Here is an 18,576-nt window from a genome sequence, read left to right on the forward strand (position 1 = left end):
CCCGCTGCGCCGCGGAACCTGACTTGGCCAGTGGCAGCGGAGCACTTGCGGAGCCGCCCTTCTGCCGTTCCCCAGTACCGGGTCGGGCGCCCTCTCTAGTTCACCAAACGGTTACCGAATGCGGCTCTGCGCCGGACTCTGCGGGAGGAGACGCGTGAGCCACCGCCACCGCACTGGAGAAGTGCCCTGGCCAGTGGGAAGGTGCCTCCTGCACTCCGCACGCACCCTGAGGAAGGAAAGGTGGTGGGCCAAGTCTCTTAAGCCCTTCCCAGGATTTCGAAGCAGGGATGGAGGGAACATCTCCACTAGAAGCCAAACCCGGGAGGAGGCGTGGATTGCAGGGCCGTGGGGAGGCTTGTTAGGGGAGGATTGGGCCGTAGAACAATGCGGGACCTGCAACGGTCGCGAGGAAGAGGGGACGCCGGGAGCGCATCTCTGGCCTGGCTTTGGGCCATAGGAAGACACCGAGAAGGCGCTCAACGGAAGGCCTTCAGGCAGCTGGCCTCCACTAGGTGCGCCCTAGCCACTCTGCAGGTCTCGGCAGAAACCCAGAACGGTGGGCGCTTCCAGGGCTCTAAACAGGCTCAACACTGCCGGATTCTGCTGGCGATTTCTTAAAAGAAAACTTCCTAGTTCAAGAACGCGTTTAATCTTTCCATTTATACAAGGGAGAATAGGCAAACGAGAGGACTCTTTAAGGCTGGATTATTTTCATGGGAGATTGAGACATAGAGACGTTTGAGGTATTTGTACCCAAAACAGAAAGGCCAAGAAATAGTTTCCTGGCAATAGTTGGGTGAGGGGGCTACAGCTTAGCTGGGCAGCTGCTCCCTGGTGGGAAAGTGGGATGAGGGGTGAGGGAGACTCAGGAAAGAACCCCTCCCCTTCCCCCAGAAGGACCTACCCTGCATATATCCAGAGAGGGACTAGGAACTGGGGCAGCCTGGGGTCCAGGCTGATGGAACTTCTCTCTTGAGCATAGCTCCAGGGAGCTGGCCTGTGAATTATCTCCAAGATAGTTGGCTGCAGGAACGTTCTGGTTTACTGCTTCAACCACCTTTATTACAGGGGAGAAACAGGCAAGAGACTGGACCACTCAGCCAGTGCTCTCCTATACCCCATCACTTACTCCCTGCTCCAGCTCCCAGGCCTGTGGCTGCTGCGAAGCTTTTGGCCTTTTATCCTTTCAGCGTGATCCCTAGGTTGGCCTAAGGACTCTCTGGACCTTTCCAACACAGAAGTTCCCAACAGTGTTTAAATCTAAACCAAGAGCCTCCAGCGTCATTATTCCTAACAGCTCACTGTAACCTGCCACCCACCTTTGGACAGGCTGGGGGCAGTTGGACATGATGGGTGAGTCAGGGAGGTTGCCGCCAAGGCCTGAGCTGACCCCTTAATGAACCAGAAGAAAGCTGATGCCCTCCTGACCTTACGCTTAAGGTGGATCCTGGGGCCAGAAGGAAAGGGGGAAGCAGCAGACACAGGCAGGGTCGGTAGCTCAAGAGTGCAGCAGGCCCTTCGGAGCTCGGCTGACACCGCCATAACCCCCTCCAGGGCAATTCATCACCCACTGCTGACCACAGGCCCTGGCGCCAGGCCATGGGATCTGCAGGCAGGTGACAGAGCCACAGAGCCGGCAAGAAGTGGCAGATCTGGGGGCCTGCCCTCAGGGCGCTCCTGAAGCTGCAGAGACAACATCTCGGCCTGAGAAACTCCACTAGGCTGAGGTGGTGGGAGGACGAGGGCTTGGGGCTGATTCTGACTTGGGGAGAGAGACTGGGGGAGGGGGCTCTCAGAAGCCCAGACTTAGCTGGTTCCAAGAGACCTGGTTTACCTGCTGGTGGTCTGCACTAACTATAAGCCCCTGTAGGGGCAGCTCCAATTTTGCTCTAATTTCCCATTGATACTTCATTCTCAGTAATTTCCAAGAAAATCTGAGCTCTTGCTTTAGTAGCTCTTGATTCTCTGAGGAAGGAGCAGATGTGGTTCTTGCCCTCCTGGACTTGGCGTGCTCACCAAGGAGGTAGACAGTAAATAAACTCACAGACAAGAGCAAGAACATGTCTGATGATGATGGTGCTGTGGAGAAAATAAAACGGGCCTGCAATGCAGAGTGCCGGGCAGGCTGGGGCCTGGGAAGACTTCCCTGGGGTGACATTCAACTTTGGAAGGAACCAGCAAGCGGTGAGCTGGGAAAGAGGCACCCCAAGCAGAGGGAACAGCAGGTCTAGAACCCTGGGGTGGGGATGAGTGCTCAAGACAAAGGAAGAAGGAGTTGAAAGAAAGGTGGAGGATGCGTGCTTCAGCTGCCTGGGCTCCCCTGACCCCAGTCAGGAAGTCACTCCCCAACCCCCAACCCTTAGCAACAGGCTGTTTTGCAGACATCTTGGAAACATTTTTTTTTTCCAGTGAACCCTCTCCCCACCTACTGCCACCCACGAAAAGTTTGGCAAGGTATCTAGGTCAAAGTTCTTATTGGGCTGGTAATTTATGGGCCCCTCCCCCTTTAAGATGTTCTTTAATGATCCTCACTATCCCATTTAATCCTTTCCTGCCGGTCGCCGCCGCGGGTCTCGATAGGCAGGTAGATTAAAACATTTTTCCCCCTTGTGGCAATTTCCAGCGCGCAGGCCCCGCTCATCTTGTGACCCGGCGCGCGCTGAACTTGGCGAGATGGCCCTGCAGAGTTCACTCGGATGTCACGGTCCGGCCTGCAGGGGTCACAGGCGGGTCAGGCCGGAGGATTGGGACTGGGCCCCAGGTCACGCCCCCCGCTCGCCAGCTTTGCTCACCGGCCGGAGGCACTGTCCAGAAAGGGGCGGGCCCGGGATTTCTGAGAATTACCTCCAGCGCGTCTCGACCCGGTTCCAGTCGGTGCCCCCGAAGTCGTCTGTCACTGCTTAGAGTTGTGAAATCGTTAGAAGAAATAACAGTGGGAGAGACCCTTCTCTAGAGCCTCTGAAACGCCAAGTAGGTTTACGGAGAAACGCCGAATCTCCGAAATACATCCTGGGGCGACCCAGGCTTGGAGCGTTTCGGCGAGTGTGCGGTCCCTGCGACTCCGCAGACACTTCCCGACCCGCCGGGTTTGGGGACCACCGCGGGAGGGCCGCGTATTTAACAGCTGTCAGGATCAAAGTATATTCCATCCCCGAGGGACGCTTTCCAATGAGTGAGGCGTGCTCCTGGGAGAGCCGGCTCTTCAGTTTTAAACAAACGTATATCATTGCTTCGTTTTAGGCGCGACTGGAGGGTTCATCGCTCAAATCAAAGGGGGCGTGTGGCCCTGACTGGTCCGAGGCAGTTCGGACCCAATCCCACTGGCTCGACCAGGCGGGAAGCAGGGAGCGCACGTGCGCTTCCCGCAGTGTCCGAGCTCCAGGCATTGGCTGCAGGAGCAGCCGATTGTATAGCTGGGCGAAGGCCAGAAGCCTCACTTCCCAGTACGGATTCCCTCAACACTCTTAACAGCGGCCGGCAGAGGCCTGAGTTTAGGACCCAGCCCCCCTCTCGCCTGGGTGGCTTTCTGCCCGGTGGGAGCTGGGAGAGCGGAGGATGGCTCCAGTGCCCGGAGCCCAGGTCACCTTGGTAACGAAGCCTAGCGTGCCTGGAGCTGGGAAGAGTATTTGCACCCACAAGCCCCTTTTGGAAACTCACAGCTTCCCCGTGGTGTAGACAGGTCAAGAATGAGCACCTCCATATTGAGGAGGAGGAGACAGGCGCAAGGCTGTGCGGTAACTTGCCCAAGGTCATTCAAGTGGAGATGGAGCCGGGACTCAGAGTCCAGACTCCGGGCTTTCCATCCATCCTCCATCTCGGTGTCCTTATCCTGCCAGGGCCAAGGACCCTCTTCCCCTCTGCCTAGCTGGAGCTGCTAACCCCAGGGCCCTCGGGATCCGGCCGGCTGTGGCAGGATCGCAGAGCTCTGGTTGCCGCCGAGCCGCGGATGAATTGCCACTGTTGTCCCCCACTGGGGAGTCAAGAGTTAGGGCTCAGACTTGTGCAGGGCTGCACCTGGAGTCCTGAGGATCTGGAGCCTCTCTTGTACCTTAAGTAGGACTTTCCAAGACTTCATGAGTGTGGACCTCCTTGAGGGGCTTGGAGAGCTGGCAATCTATGGTCAGCCGGTCACGACTCCCCGCGACTCTCGCTTGGGTCCTGGCCCTGGGCTCTTCTATGGGATCTTTGGGAGAATCGGGAGGCCTGCGTTTTGCTCTGCGTTCTGCACCTCAGTTTCCCCACCTGTGGGACGAGAAAGCTGGACGATCTCTGAACGCACTTCCCTTTGCTCCCCCAGCAGGTGGAAGGGGGCCCACACGGCGCCTGTAAACGGAAAGCCAGTGCAGGCAGCTCTGGTCTGGGACCGCCCGTCGGACCCGGCGGGAGGGATTCCAAAGAGACCGCCAGGAAGCCCAGGGCTTGGAGTTCCCGCTCCCCAGAGCCCGGCTCGGCCCCTGCCAGCGTCCCAGAGCCCCGCACAACTTGTATGGGCGAAGCAGGCTGCTCCTAGCCCTGCACCCCAGGAGGCGCGCTCTGAGGGAAGCCGCCACCGCGCCGCCTCTGCCTCTGCGCGGAACAAACGGTTAAAGATTTTGGGCAGCGCCTCGAGGGGGGAGGAGCCAGGGGCCCAATCCGCAATTAAAGATGAACTTTGGGTGAACTAATTTGTCTAAGGTAACGTGGGCAGCAACCTGGGCCGCCTATAAAGCGGGCGCGCGGCAGGTTCGGAGCTCTGGCGACGGCGGCAGGTGGCGCGGGAGGTCGCGGCGCGCCATGGGGCTCCTAGCATTGCTGGCCAGTGCTCTCTGCACCTTCGTGCTACCGCTGCTGCTCTTCCTGGCAGCGATCAAGCTCTGGGACCTGTACTGCGTGAGCAGCCGGGACCGCAGCTGCGCCCTCCCGTTGCCCCCCGGAACTATGGGCTTCCCCTTCTTTGGGGAAACTTTGCAGATGGTGCTTCAGGTAAGGGAGATAGGGGCGGGACAGGGCGGTTCCCCGGAGTCCCGGAGCCCGACTCGGCTCCAGGCTTCCACTGAAGCCGGGGTAGGCGCCCCCGGAAGGGAGGTGACTGAGGCTAGGATCAGTACTAGCCGGAGGCTCGGCGCTCCCTGGCGCCCCCTCACTCCCGCCTTTCTCCTCCGCTTTCCTCTCGCAGCGAAGGAAGTTCCTGCAGATGAAGCGAAGGAAATACGGCTTCATCTACAAGACACATCTGTTCGGTCGGCCCACGGTGCGGGTGATGGGAGCGGACAACGTGCGGCGCATCTTGCTCGGGGAGCACCGGCTGGTGTCAGTCCACTGGCCCGCGTCTGTGCGCACCATCCTGGGCTCCGGCTGCCTCTCCAACCTGCACGACTCCTTGCACAAGCAGCGCAAGAAGGTGAGGGCGGGGTGGCGGCGCCTTGGCAGGAAGGGGTACCCGATTCGCGTGTGGGGTTCAGGCAAATAGATGCTGGGCGAGCGCCAGCTGCATAAGGCGTCGGCTAGGTACCCTCTCAAACCCAGTGTAGCTTTCCCAGCCGGGAAGTGCCTTGGGTCTGGTGGGGTTGTGGGTTTCCGGAAGGGGGCCCCGGAAGGCGAGAGGGGCGGGTGGGGCCCGGTTTTAACACTCTTCCCTCCTCGGAGCTCAGGTGATTATGCGGGCCTTCAGCCGCGAGGCGCTCCAGTGCTACGTGCCAGTGATCGCTGAGGAAGTGGGCAATTGCCTGGAGCAGTGGCTGAGCTGCGGTGAGAGCGGCCTCCTAGTCTACCCCCAGGTGAAGCGCCTTATGTTCCGCATCGCTATGCGCATCCTGATGGGCTGCGAGTCCCGGCTGGCGAGCGGCGGGGAAGCAGAGCAGCAGCTGGTAGAGGCCTTCGAGGAAATGACCCGCAATCTCTTCTCGTTGCCCATAGACGTGCCCTTCAGCGGGCTGTACCGGGTAAGGGCGGCATGTAGGGTGCGGAGCTAGAGGCTCCGGGAGCGCGGGGTCCGGGCTTCTGCTCACCGCCGTGCGCTCTCTGCGCTCAGGGACTGAAGGCGCGGAACCTCATCCACGCGCGCATCGAGGAGAACATTCGCGCCAAGATCTGCGGGCTGCGGGCAGCCGAGGCGGACGGCGGCTACAAAGATGCGCTGCAGCTGTTGATCGAGCACTCGTGGGAGAGGGGAGAGAGGCTGGACATGCAGGTGAGTGGCAGCTTCAGGAGAGACACGGCGGAGTTTGATCCCCTGGCTTTCCAAGCGCAGTTCCTGGGGTCCCCAAAGTGCCCGCCTGGGGCCCAGGTTCCCAGAGTAGGAAGCCCTCCCAGACCCCAGGGATGGGACACAGAGGTGAGACACCTGGTCCGCGGAGCTGTGGGGAGAGGCTTCTTTCCCTATCCCTTCCAGGTTTTAAAAGGAAAGTTGGAATTTGCAAGATGTAAATAAATAATGTTGGGTGATTATAATACAACCAAGGCTTTAATTTAAGAGTTCCTGGGAGAGTGGGCTCTTACTGGCCTTACTGCTCTAGCTGAACTAAAGGGTCTTAGCATTTTGTTTAAATGGATTTTCTGTCAGCACCCTTTCAGCCCTTCTCATCTTCCCTCCAGGACCCTCAGTTCTATTCTGAGTAGTCGCTCTGTAAAATCGCGTGCAGACTTGTCAAAACGTTCGTCTTAATCCACTCTTAGGCACTAAAGCAGTCTTCAACTGAGCTCCTCTTTGGAGGACACGAAACCACGGCCAGTGCAGCTACATCTCTGATCACTTACCTGGGGCTCTACCCACATGTCCTCCAGAAAGTCCGAGAGGAGCTGAAAAGTAAGGTAGGGGAACTGAGGGGGTGGGGGGATTACCTTAAGAAACTCAGCTACTGTCTAGCCAGCTTCCCAAAAGGTAAGTGTCCTTTCCCAATAAAAAAGAAGGAATCTTGAGCTGTGATCCCACTCGGGCAGGGTTCAGCCTTGTTCTTCTCCACGTTTTGCAGAACCTTGGAGATTTTCAGAGAGGTTCCACTTTCTTGGATTTGTGTGTTCAAGGGCATGAATGGGGAACTCCCGGGGGACTGTGGTGGCAGCCAGCAGTGGTGGTGGTGATTGGGGGAGGGGAGAAACTTGGTGGTTCTAACTGGTGAGCAGGATTCTCTTGGAATTGTAAACAGATAGTGGACTTGGGCCCAGGGGTGGAGGCAAATGGTAACTAGCTGCTCCCTGTTTCCCCCTCACACTTTCCCATCATGAGGCCCTTTGGGTCCAGCCGCTACTTAAGCCCTGTTTACGTCTGCTGGGCTGATTTTATTGGAGCACAGGATAACCGTTCACCTCTGTGTGACTGTTTTGATAGGGTTTACTTTGCAAGGGCAATCAAGACAACAAGTTGGACATGGAAGTTTTGGAACAGCTTAAGTACACTGGGTGTGTTATTAAAGAGACCCTTCGACTGAATCCCCCAGTTCCAGGAGGGTTTCGGGTTGCCCTTAAGACTTTTGAATTAAATGTAAGTTAAAAGTTCTCTCCCTCCCACCCTTACCTTTTGTGTTGTAGTTTTAAATCTCCCTTTGTTTCTCTGTCCTTTGACTTAAATTTCTTAGGCTTTTGATAACATTGTCCTGCCTCTGAATGTCTGTCTGTCTCTCTGTTTCTCTCTCCACCTCCCCCATCTCCTTTCTTTCAGCTCATAACTCCTCCAAGGATATCAGTGATAGATTTTTTTCCTGTTGAAGGTTGAATTCCAGTTTGTCAGTCCTTTGGACTTCATAATCTTTTGCAGGGATACCAGATTCCCAAGGGCTGGAATGTTATCTACAGTATCTGTGATACTCACGATGTCGCCGATATCTTCACCAACAAGGAGGAATTCAATCCTGACCGCTTTCTGCTGCTTCACCCGGAGGATGCATCCAGGTTCAGCTTCATTCCATTTGGAGGAGGGCTTAGGAGCTGTGTAGGGAAAGAGTTCGCAAAAATTCTTCTCAAAATATTTACAGTGGAGCTGGCCAGGCATTGTGACTGGCAGCTTCTAAATGGACCTCCTACAATGAAAACGAGTCCCACTGTGTATCCTGTGGATGATCTCCCGGCAAGGTTCACCCGTTTCCAGGGGGAAATCTGATGGGCGGGAATGCCCAGACCTCAGACTTATTTGAAGAGTACATATGCGTTTTTACCTAGTGTCATGTTGATTTTATTATATTTAATTGCTAAATGTATATTATAATATTTATGTGTCTCTTCTACAGTACCACAGTCTTTAAATATTAAAATAATGAACTGGATAGTTTACAAATAAAGTAAAATCTGAAGGTGCTTGTGTTGCGTTTAATATTCCTGTGGGGGGAAACTCACCGGTTTTATATTTGTATATTTAACCAGATTTCTAAATGTCTACATTCATGGCTTTATTTGTCATCTGTACATATCTATTTTCTGGGAGGAAGAAACTTTAGCTGTTTTTTTCTCTTAACAGTTATTAGAAAGCATATATTATATGTGTGTGAGTCAGTCTAAAGGTAATTTTGTTAAGTTTTTGATGATAATTTAGATTCTCTATTTGGAAAATCTATCAAAGTTAATTAAAAATTTGGGGAGGGGTTTGCTTTACTTTAGGGAAAGCTGAATTTGAAAAGAGAACACTTTGAGAAGATCATCTAATATAACACCTTCAGCCATAAACTTAGTATGTTTAATAAACATAATAAATCTATGGTGTTGCACAGTGTCAGAACTGTTTTCTGAAATTAGAGTTTTAGGTAAGACAGTTATTGACTAAAATGAGACCCCAAATCACTGGTGTGTTTCCTTTACTCTGAAGTTGCATATGAAAACAGTATTGGAAAAGGCCAATCTCTGGTTTAGATAAGCGGGTCCAGGTTTTCTTTATTGAAAATAAGGCAGGAGGAGTAAATTTAACAAACTGACAGATAAAGTTTTTATCTATGCCAGGCAATAGGGTGTGAGCCTGACATGACTGATAAAATGGCCCAGTCATGACCCTGTGAACCTTGGCTAACCTCCGTGAAAGCGCAGTTTTGTCACATTTCTGACCCTGGCATAGCCATGTTCTGAACTGAAGGCCAGACTCTCAATCCAGAAAGGTTAGCCCAGTGACTTGCTTATGCAAGCACATTTTCAGTTTTGAAATGGCACAATCTGCTTACTGAAACTCTGATGGCTTGTAGGTTTTGGACTTTAAATTTTTCATTACAATTTTAGAATTTGGCAATACTGCAGAAAAACTAGGTGGTCTAAATAGGTGTTTGAAAAGGGTTCTGACTACAATGAGAATTACATGTTCTAACTGACTTTAGTTTTTTAGGTGGAACTTGGATTGTAACTTAAGGTTGGAATCCTCTGTTTTTTAAGGGGTGTTTACATAATAATTTATAATACCTTATAATAACCTTATAAATGCCTTTTTTTTTTAATGAGAAATTACAGGCTTTTTTTTTTTTTTTCAGCCAAAGCTTTAGTGTACTGTGATGTACAAAGCTGACCCTACCCACCCCGCCCCATAACGGTCGCCCTGGATCATTCCAGTTAGAAGCACACTAGCCTGAGGACATTATTTCGGATAATTTATACAAGGTCATTTTTTAAGGGTTTCAATACTTTTCTTTTTGCCAGAGGACAGTCAGTGTTTCAAAACCCTGTCTTCGGTGACACCGTGACCGCGTGTCTGTATGAGCACAGTGCAGAAAGAAATTTGAGCCATTTTAGCATATAATTTAATTTTTGAAATCCACCTATATTTTTTACCCAGAGAGCTCTAAGGAAAGTGCTTCTGGGTTGCTTCTCCCAGTGCTACACTTAGCTTAATTAGACTCATCGATTACAGAGTACTGCGGAATTTATCTCGAAAATACGTTAAAAACACAATCTTTGATAATGCGCTTAGCGCTGAGTAAAGGCAGATTCAACGTGTGTTCGTGTGAGGCAGAATCGATGCTTGTGGCTGCCGTGTGGACGTTAGATGGGCCCTGGTCACAATGTCTGGGGCAAGCGTGTTTTTTCAGCCCAGCTTCCTCTGGGTCAGCGTTCGTGCATCACCCAGTGGACAAGTGTTTCAGGAGGAGGTCACTGTTCCAGATTTAGATTTGGCCAGCGTTGTGGAAGGACGGGAGACCACTATGAGAAAGGACTCTTTGGGGGCACCCCGGGGCCTGGCATTGTGATGGAGGGTGCTGTGCCCTCCTGGGCCTTGGGTAGACCTGCCAAACGGGTCAAGTTGGCAGCCTCCGTCTCCCCTTCCACACGTACCCCTGGCCCTGGCTGCCTCCCATCCCCCCTTCTCTTCAGTCAGGGGTGTGGTGCCACCAAGGACAGACCATTGTCAGGACTGGCATATGAAGGCATCCAGCTTAGTCCATAAAGCACCAGCATTCAGAGGGATTGTAGTCTTCACCCAGCTTAGCCCTGGGAGGCCCAGAGAGGGACTGTGATTTGCCTGGGGCCACCCAGGGAGTGGCAGAACCAGGAAAGGCCTCCTGCTGCTTTTTCCTTCTTTTTTTTCCATCATCTAGTAACACCTGCCTGATTTGTCTCCAACTTTCTGTTGCCAGAAGACCCAGCAGTCTCCACATCCTAACTTCCCTTCATGTCCCCTGCCACCACTCCCCTTCCCTGTGACACTCCAGAGATCAATTCTCTTGCAAGCAACTGGGGAAATGGGAGCAGCGACAGGAAGCGGCTGCTCCCCCCTGACCCCTCATCTCCTTCTAGGTTTCAGGGTGCTTTTTGTACCTTGCCACCCCCCAGAGGTCCACAAGGGGGCGGGCTTCTCCCTTCTATGCCAAGCTCAGCGACCAGTGGTTTCCCCACCAGTGTCCATGAAATCCAGGGTCCACAGACTCTGGCCCGGGGCCTGCTTTTGCCCCAGACAGTGAGAGGCTACAATCACCCAGGGCTTAGCAAATACTCAGCCTCAGGCCTGGTCATGGCTTCCCGGCCCCTCTGGAAGAGTCACCCCAGGCGGGGATGACCTGGACCGTCTTTTAGCTTCTGAAGTAGCCACCATCCACTGCGTCTCTGTGGCTCTGGTTTTGAGCGTTGCCCACGTACTGCCCATTACTTGACCTATGTTGCTTTCACTCTCCCTGGAAAATGGCTCTCGGTTTTTAGGGAGTGGGGCCCATGTTTTTCAAAGGACATGTGCGTACTAGTCAGGGTTCAGACGACCCTCCCCAGGTCCAGGAGCTGCCCCACAAAAGCACTGTGAGAGGAACTAGGAATGTTTAGGGAGGCTGTGGAGGCCCCACCTTCCAATAGTTGAAGTGCTGCTGTAGTAAATGCGGGTTCAGACCTGTTCTGAAGGACAGAGCATGCACTGAGGAGGGTAAGCGAGAAGGAAGGAAATGTTAGCACCATATAAGGAAAACACTTTGAGTCAACTAGAGCCCTCTGGTGATGACACAGCCAATAACCTAAGTCCCTCTGCAACTTTTTTTGTCCCTTGCCCCCCTGGATTTCATGGACACTGGTGGGGAAACCACTGGTCGCTGAGCATGGCATAGAAGGGAGACAGAAGCTCCCTGTCAACTGAGGCATCCAAACTGAAGCCGATAACCAAGCGGCCATAAGGATTCTGACACGGAGGGAAAGGTTGGGTTACATGACTCCCAAATTCCCTTCCAAAATTCAAGAATTGTGATTCTCTGAGACTTGATTCTGTATTAATTCAGCCGCTCAGATACTCACTTTACTTTGAAATGCACGTTAACTCCAATCTAAGGAGACAGGACGTCCTGACATCCTCTTCCAGAGGCATTCAGCAGTCCTTGGTGGTCATTCTGTCAAAGCTCCAAGCCAAATGTGGAGGTGGGACCCAGGGAGGCTGATGCGTGTCTTCACAGAGACGCTGAATCCCTGCGTTGATTGCTGGGAGACCTCTCTCCTGCCTTGTGACCTGTTGCTTGCAGGTCCAGGTCCTGTGTCTGCTCCTGCAGCCCCTATGCCTCTCCCAGCTGTGCCATGCTGACCATCCTCTTGACCTGGCTTCTGGGGCAATGCCCTGAGACGTTCCCCAGAGCTCCCTGAAAAGCTACTCAAAGGCAGGAGCTGTGTCTCATCGTTGGCATCCTGTAAATTCATTCTCATGTGCTTCCCTGCCCTCCCCCAGAACACACTCACACATAAGAGGTGTTCTTTGGGAGAAAATGTTTCTTGAGGCCAATCGACGCCATTCACCTCATGTCTCTCCAGCTTTGCGGTGCCATGTTTTTCTTTGAAAAGTGAAACTTTCTTCCTTGGAAAATCTCAGCAGCCGCAAGCTTACACGGCTGTGGTTTAACAGCATGTCACATTCCTGAAACCGATGCTCCATGGGTATTTGGCCAAACAAGCTTTCCTTCTTTTGAAGTAGAGTCAACTCGAGTTAGAACCCTGGGACAGAGTGGAAACTTAGCCCTGGATTACGAGGTGAGTTTTCTGGGTGAGAGTTATCATGTTGCAATATTCATAACCATGCACCACAGCACAGAAGCTGACCCACAACTTACGAGTTCTCACCACTGCCAAGCCCCTCCCTAGTCTATCAAGGGGTCAGAAATCTACTCACTCATCTCTGACCACAGATGCTTCAAGTATTTTATCTGGTCACTAACAGATGTATTTAACTCAAATGCTTTGTGAAAAGAGGACAAGGTACTTCGCTTACAACAGACATTTGACGAAACATGTTGATTGATTCATTAAGTACAGCCATACCATCCAACATAACAGTGATTTATTTAATGATAGAGGAGGGGATTTGGTATTTTGAAATGGAAAGTTCATTTAATCGTCAATTAGTCACAGACTTTTAGAGCTGGAAGGGAGATTATGGATAGATCATCCGAGCCCCTAGGTTTACAGCCGAGAAATCTGAGGCTCCAAGAAATTTAAGGCCACAACAGAGAATCAGGACTGGCTGTCCAGTGTCTGGTACATTGTAGCATTAGTCTTCAATTAAAAAAACATATTGTTTATTTATATACATGTCAGGAATAAAGGGCAGGTGAGCAGATTATTTGAGACTAAATTGCTTACAGGTTCTGCTTCTCACCGTGCCTCTGAGAGCACCTGGGTACAGATTGCAGGCATTTCTGGTGGGGCCGGGGGCTGGGTTTGCGTGTTGGTAGAGCTGGACCCTCAGACATTTTAAGTTTCTTCTACTGCACAGCCGAAAATTGTTTCTGTTATGGGTTAAATTGTATCCCCCTTCCCAGGGGAAAAAAATGCTGAAGTTCGAACCCTCAGTACATCAGAATGTGACCTTATTTGGAAATAGGGTCTTTACAGAGGTAATCAAGTTAAAATGAGGTCTTCAGCTGTGTCCTCATCCAATTTGATTGGAGTCCTTATAAGAAGGGGAAATTGGGACCCAGGGAGATGCACGCAGAGGGGAGATGATGTGAAGACACGCATGGAGAATGCCATGTGAAGATGGAGGACTGAAGTGATGTTATCTGCAGCCTAAGGAATGCTGAAGATTCCTGACAAACCTCCAGAAGCTAGGAAGAGTCAAGGAAGGAGTCCCCTGCAGGTTTCAGAGGGAGCCCACTTCAGACTTCCAGACAAGAACTGTGAGACTTGATTTCAGCCTTCTAGACAAGAGCTGCCTCCGGAACCGTGAGACAATCAATTTTTGTTGTTCTAAGCCACCTAGGTTGTAGTACTTTTAAAAATGGCAGCCCTAGAAAACTAACACAGTTTCCAAAGGCAGGAAACCTTATTTGTGAGAAACAGTGGTTCTCAATGTTAGCATGCATCAGAATCCCCTGGAGGGCTTGCTGAAATACAAATTACTGGGCTTCACCCCAGAGTTTCTAGATTGACCCAAGAATTTGCATTTCTAGCTAGTCCCCAGGTGATGCTGATGCTGCTGGTCCCAGGACCACGCTTTGAGAACCACCGACAGAAAGGTTTCTGATCTCTAAGTCAAGGATCACAGACTCATGGGTGCCAGGAGGTAATTTAACAAGTGATATGAACCAGGGAGAGAAACAGATGGGGAAGGTAGGTGTGTTAATGCAGGGCATACCAGTCCACTCTAAAGGGGCAGGTGCTGCTCAGTCTGGCCTATCCTTGACCTGTAGGCATGAAAGCTCTTCCCATTTTTCAGGAGGTGCTAGAAATTCAGATTTGCATGCGAACATCCTGATGTTTAGATGTTCGTAACTAATTCACATTAAAGAAAAATGTGCAGGTATATGTTTGAAATGGATGGCCAACGGGGACCTCCTGTGTAGAACAGGGAACTCTGCTCAGTGTTAGGTGGCAGCCTGGATGGGAGGGGAGTTTGGGGGAGAATGGATACATGCATATGTATGGCTGAGTCCCTTTGCTGTGCACCTGAAACTATCACAACATTGTGAATCGCCTATACTCCAATATAAAATAAAAAGTTAAAAAAAATGTGCAGGCAGAATAAAACTTGTTTCTGGCCCTGATGGCTGCCAGTTTGCAACATCTTGGGTCTTTGATCCTTGAGAAGTTTTCAGAGTGCTTGATTGAGGATGGCTTGACTGTGGTTCTGTCTCAGAGTCTCTCATAGGGTTGCAGCTAAGATATTGGCTGGGGCTGTGTCACTTGAAGGCTTAGCTGAAGCTGGAAGATCCACTTCCAAGATAGCTCCCTCACAGGGCTGTTGGCAGGAGGTCTCAGTATCCTGCTATATGAATCTCTCCTAGGACTGCTTGGGCATTCTCACAACATGGCAGCTGACCTCCTTCAGAGCAAGTGGTCTAACAAAGTGGCAAGACAATACTGAAGCCTCAGTATGTTTCATGACCTGGCCTTGGAAGTCACACTCCATTTCCACAGTATCCTGTTGGTTACACAGTTTAGCCCTATTCATTGTAGGAGGGATGTGAATACAAGGAGGTGAGGACCATTGGGGGCCATCTTGGAGGCTGGATACCATACTCAGTTTTTGAGTAGGTGGGTAGCCTCTTCTGCTCTCTCTTAGAAGCATTTTCATCCCTTTTCTGGGCAGTGCTTGATTTCTAATATTTTCATAGTGACCCATCACATATGGGAACTTACAACTGCCATCAGAAAATCTCTATTACAGCATTTCTCAGCGCACGGAGTCTGAGGGGTCATGTGTGCCAAGGTTGCAAGTTGGAGACCCTTGGGTAGAGCCTCAGAGTGAGCGTTTAAGCCCTTCTGTTTGCCAAAGTCTCCAACCAGCCCACTTCCTTCATTTATATTACTTGTCAGGCCACTGAGTTATCTGACCCTGCTCTAATCCAACTGTCCTGTTTCCTAGTACTCAGGACTTTCAGTGCAAAACTGAATAGTCCTGGGAGAAGTCAGATGGTTGGTCACCCTAATCGACCACATTATTTGAAAAATAGGAAAATTCAGTTCAGACAGCAGATGTGAATTGATTAGGTCCTTACAACTCAAAGTACGGTCCATGGACCAGCAGTATCTACATCACCTGGTTGCTTGTTAGAGATGCAACATCTCAGACCCCACCCTAGACCTGCTGAATCAATCTGCAGTTTATCAAAAGTCCCAGGTGATTCTTATGCACATTGCAGTCTAGGACTCTGAATAGGAACAAAACCTGAACTTGGGCTCTCTGAGGATTCAGATTTGCTGTCCATGTGGGTGAAATAGATCTGACAATGGCCCACTTGTGCTGTGGTAATCTGACCTTGACGTACACATCTTATTTTTTTCTTCCTGCCTCCAAGATTCCCCAAAATGAAGGGCATCTAAAGTTTCATTGTTGGAAGGAACCTAAAGTTCCCAATTCTCACCTGGGTTTGAGTAGTGGTTTTCATAAATCACTTTTCACAGTTGAAATTCCTCCCCCTTGCCCAAACAAAATGCCATAAAAACACAGATTAGGGGAGATTTCTGGGCATTTAGGTTATTTCCAGTTTCTGATACTCTAAGCAACTTGCAATCAGTAAGTAACCTTGTTTGTGCAGCCTTATATACAAACTAGTGCTATATTTCTGTAGGATTGAGTCTTGAGAGTGAGGCTGTGGCAATGAGAACGTGCATTTAAAACTGTAATGGAGAGCCAAAAAAGGTGTCTATCTGAAGAGGAGTGTTTGAAAAAACAGTGGTTCATTTATGTTATGGAAATTTATGGAGTCATAATAGGGTGCATATGATAGACTTCCATTGACCTTGAAGGATGACTACGATGTACTGTTAAGTAGGGAGAAAAAGTTGCAGAGGGACTTAGGTTATTGACTGGGAAAATTGAGGGGGATATTTTGCAAAGAGATAAATCACACTTTCTGAGTACATTTATGGATGCTTCTTCTGGTTGTAAAGAATATGTGTTGATTTTGTAATTAATTTTAGGAGAGAGAAAAAGTGAAGGTGTTGTGGGTGAAGTGAATGATGCTCTAGAGGTCAGCCCTCAGTCTCCCCTCCCCTCGGACCCTTCCCCCGCTCCAACCTTCCCCACTCTCTCTCAGAAACCACCGCCCAGTTGCAAGCATCTGATTGGCTGAGCCCAGTCACATGCCCACATACCGGCTGCCAATTGCAGAGAGAGGGGTTCTCTGACCTCCTTTGATCCCAGGGGCCTTTGCGGCCCACCTACCTCGGGATAACCTTCAAATAGGAGGTGTGTTGTAATACAGCTTGGTCCCTAATCAGCAGCTAAGGTGGAAAACCTTACAACACTAGCCTTTTGAAAACCTCTGTGCGGTTCGGGAAGCAATTTTGAGTTAATTAACCTTTTTTTTCATAGAGTGCAAAGAAAAGTAACAACCAGACTTCAGTGAGCATTTACTATATGTGCTAAGTATTTCACATTGTCTCATTTCATTCTCAGGACATTTCCATGATGCAGGTACAGTTTTTTTTTTTTTTTTTCCGTACGCGGGCCTCTCACTGTTGTGGCCTCTCCCGTTGCGGAGCACAGGCTCCGGATGCGCAGGCTCAGCGGCCATGGCTCACGGGACCAGCCGCTCCGCGGCATATGGGATCCTCCCAGACCGGGGCACGAACCCGTATCCCCTGCATCGGCAGGCGGACTCTCAACCACTGCGCCACCAGGGAGGCCCCAGGTACAGTTTTTAATACACCTTTTACAAATGGAGCTATTGAGGCACAGAATGGTTATGTAACTTGCCCAGAGCCACACAGCCAGTAAGTAGTGGAGTCAGGATTTGAACCCAGGCTGTCTGAGTAAAAGGTTCTAATCATTACATTATATTGCCTATAGGTTTATGGTACTTGGAAGGGGCACTGATTTTATCTGGAATAATAGTGATTCTTATTGTCACCGAATGCTTAGTATGTGCCAGGCACTGTCCTAACTTCTATGTATGAATTAATTTAATCCTCACAACAACCCAAATGAGAAAACTGAAACTCAGAGATGTTAGCAACTCATCCAGAGTCCCTTAGCTCTTAAGGGGCACAGTCAGGAGTCCAGCTCAGAGGGTCTGTCTCCAGAGCCCACACACTCAGCTCGACACTCCAGAACCAACTGTCCCTTTAGTCATCAACACACTAACACACCTTTTCTTCTCTATTGATCTGAAAGCAGTTCTCTTGAGAGATACAGAACTTCGGGCAATTGTCAGGATAACTTGGTAGAAGCTATGAGTTTTATTTCAATTTTCCATTCTGTTTTGATATTGAGGATCTGGCCCTAAGCTGATGTCAGCTAAAATAATTTAAATTAAACCTGATCACTGTCACTTGTGAGGATTTGTTGGGAAGAAATCTGAAAAGACAAAGGATGTGTGTATGTGTGTGTGTGCACGCGCACGTATGATTGTGCAGTCCTAAATTTCCATCATTAAAGAGATGATGGGAAAGAAGAAGAAGAAGAAAAGAGATCAATAACATTTTCATGTTAAATTGTTACACATATAAAGATATGGCTGTTTTGAGGGGGAATTTATTCTTAAGAGGGAATGTGTTTTTCTAAGTGAAAATACAGTTTATCCTCAATTTGAATTGAAAATCCTTCCAAAAGTAAAGTGAGAAGGAAGGATAATGCCTAATGGGAATGAGTTTTTTCTACTTTGTTTTATAAAAACTTCCTGAGACAAGCTTTAAAAAATCATAATTATTTTTAAAAAGTCAGGTATCAATCTGATCTGAAAAGTTTAGATAAATCAAAATAACCAGATCATTTTATACAATATGAACTTGGTTTAAGATGGGGGAAGAAAGACACTCAATACTCTTGCGGCTGAATGATCGGAAGCAGAAAATTGCAGGGTGTCTTTGGCAAACTACAGATCTAGAAATCAGATTTGTCCCTAGAGGATAAACCACATCACGGAGAACTGGCCTGAAGAAGTGGGGGAAGAATTAATGTTTGTTTGGCACTTGCTAGGTGATTGATATTTACATATGTTACCAGAGTTCATCCTCAAGCTCAAGGAGGTAAAGTTCCCCAGTTGGTAATTAGTTGTGAGTTTATTGGAGAAGTTCAGAGGAGAGGAAGTTAGGGCACAATTGGGTGTGTCAAGGAGAAGACAGAAGCCAGAGACATCTGGGTGGTGGATGTACTTGGGCTCCATGATGCTCTAGATCAGGGAATGAGGAGATGCAGGAGCCCAAGCTTAATAACAATGGTGACTAGGGACAGGTGAGCTTCCTGAGAGGGACGGGGACCAGAAGCAGATGCTGGTTTGGGGAAGAGAC

The 18,576-nt window shown here is 49.9% G+C and overlaps 1 protein-coding gene across 1 annotated transcript; it reads left to right on the forward strand.

The window, feature by feature from the left end:
- The first annotated feature begins 4,764 nt into the window (after positions 1 to 4,764).
- Positions 4,765 to 8,262, forward strand: CYP26A1 (cytochrome P450 family 26 subfamily A member 1). Its single transcript, XM_082608088.1, has 7 exons — positions 4,765 to 4,962; positions 5,156 to 5,380; positions 5,631 to 5,921; positions 6,011 to 6,169; positions 6,655 to 6,789; positions 7,307 to 7,459; positions 7,733 to 8,262. Exons 1-7 carry the CDS (start codon positions 4,774 to 4,776, stop codon positions 8,072 to 8,074), a joined length of 1,494 nt encoding a protein of 497 aa, XP_082464214.1. The 5' UTR covers positions 4,765 to 4,773; the 3' UTR covers positions 8,075 to 8,262.
- The last annotated feature ends 10,314 nt before the right edge of the window (positions 8,263 to 18,576 follow it).

This window comes from Mesoplodon mirus, assembly GCF_964341445.2.
Source record: "Mesoplodon mirus genome assembly, chromosome: 2".
Lineage (NCBI taxonomy): Eukaryota > Metazoa > Chordata > Mammalia > Artiodactyla > Ziphiidae > Mesoplodon > Mesoplodon mirus.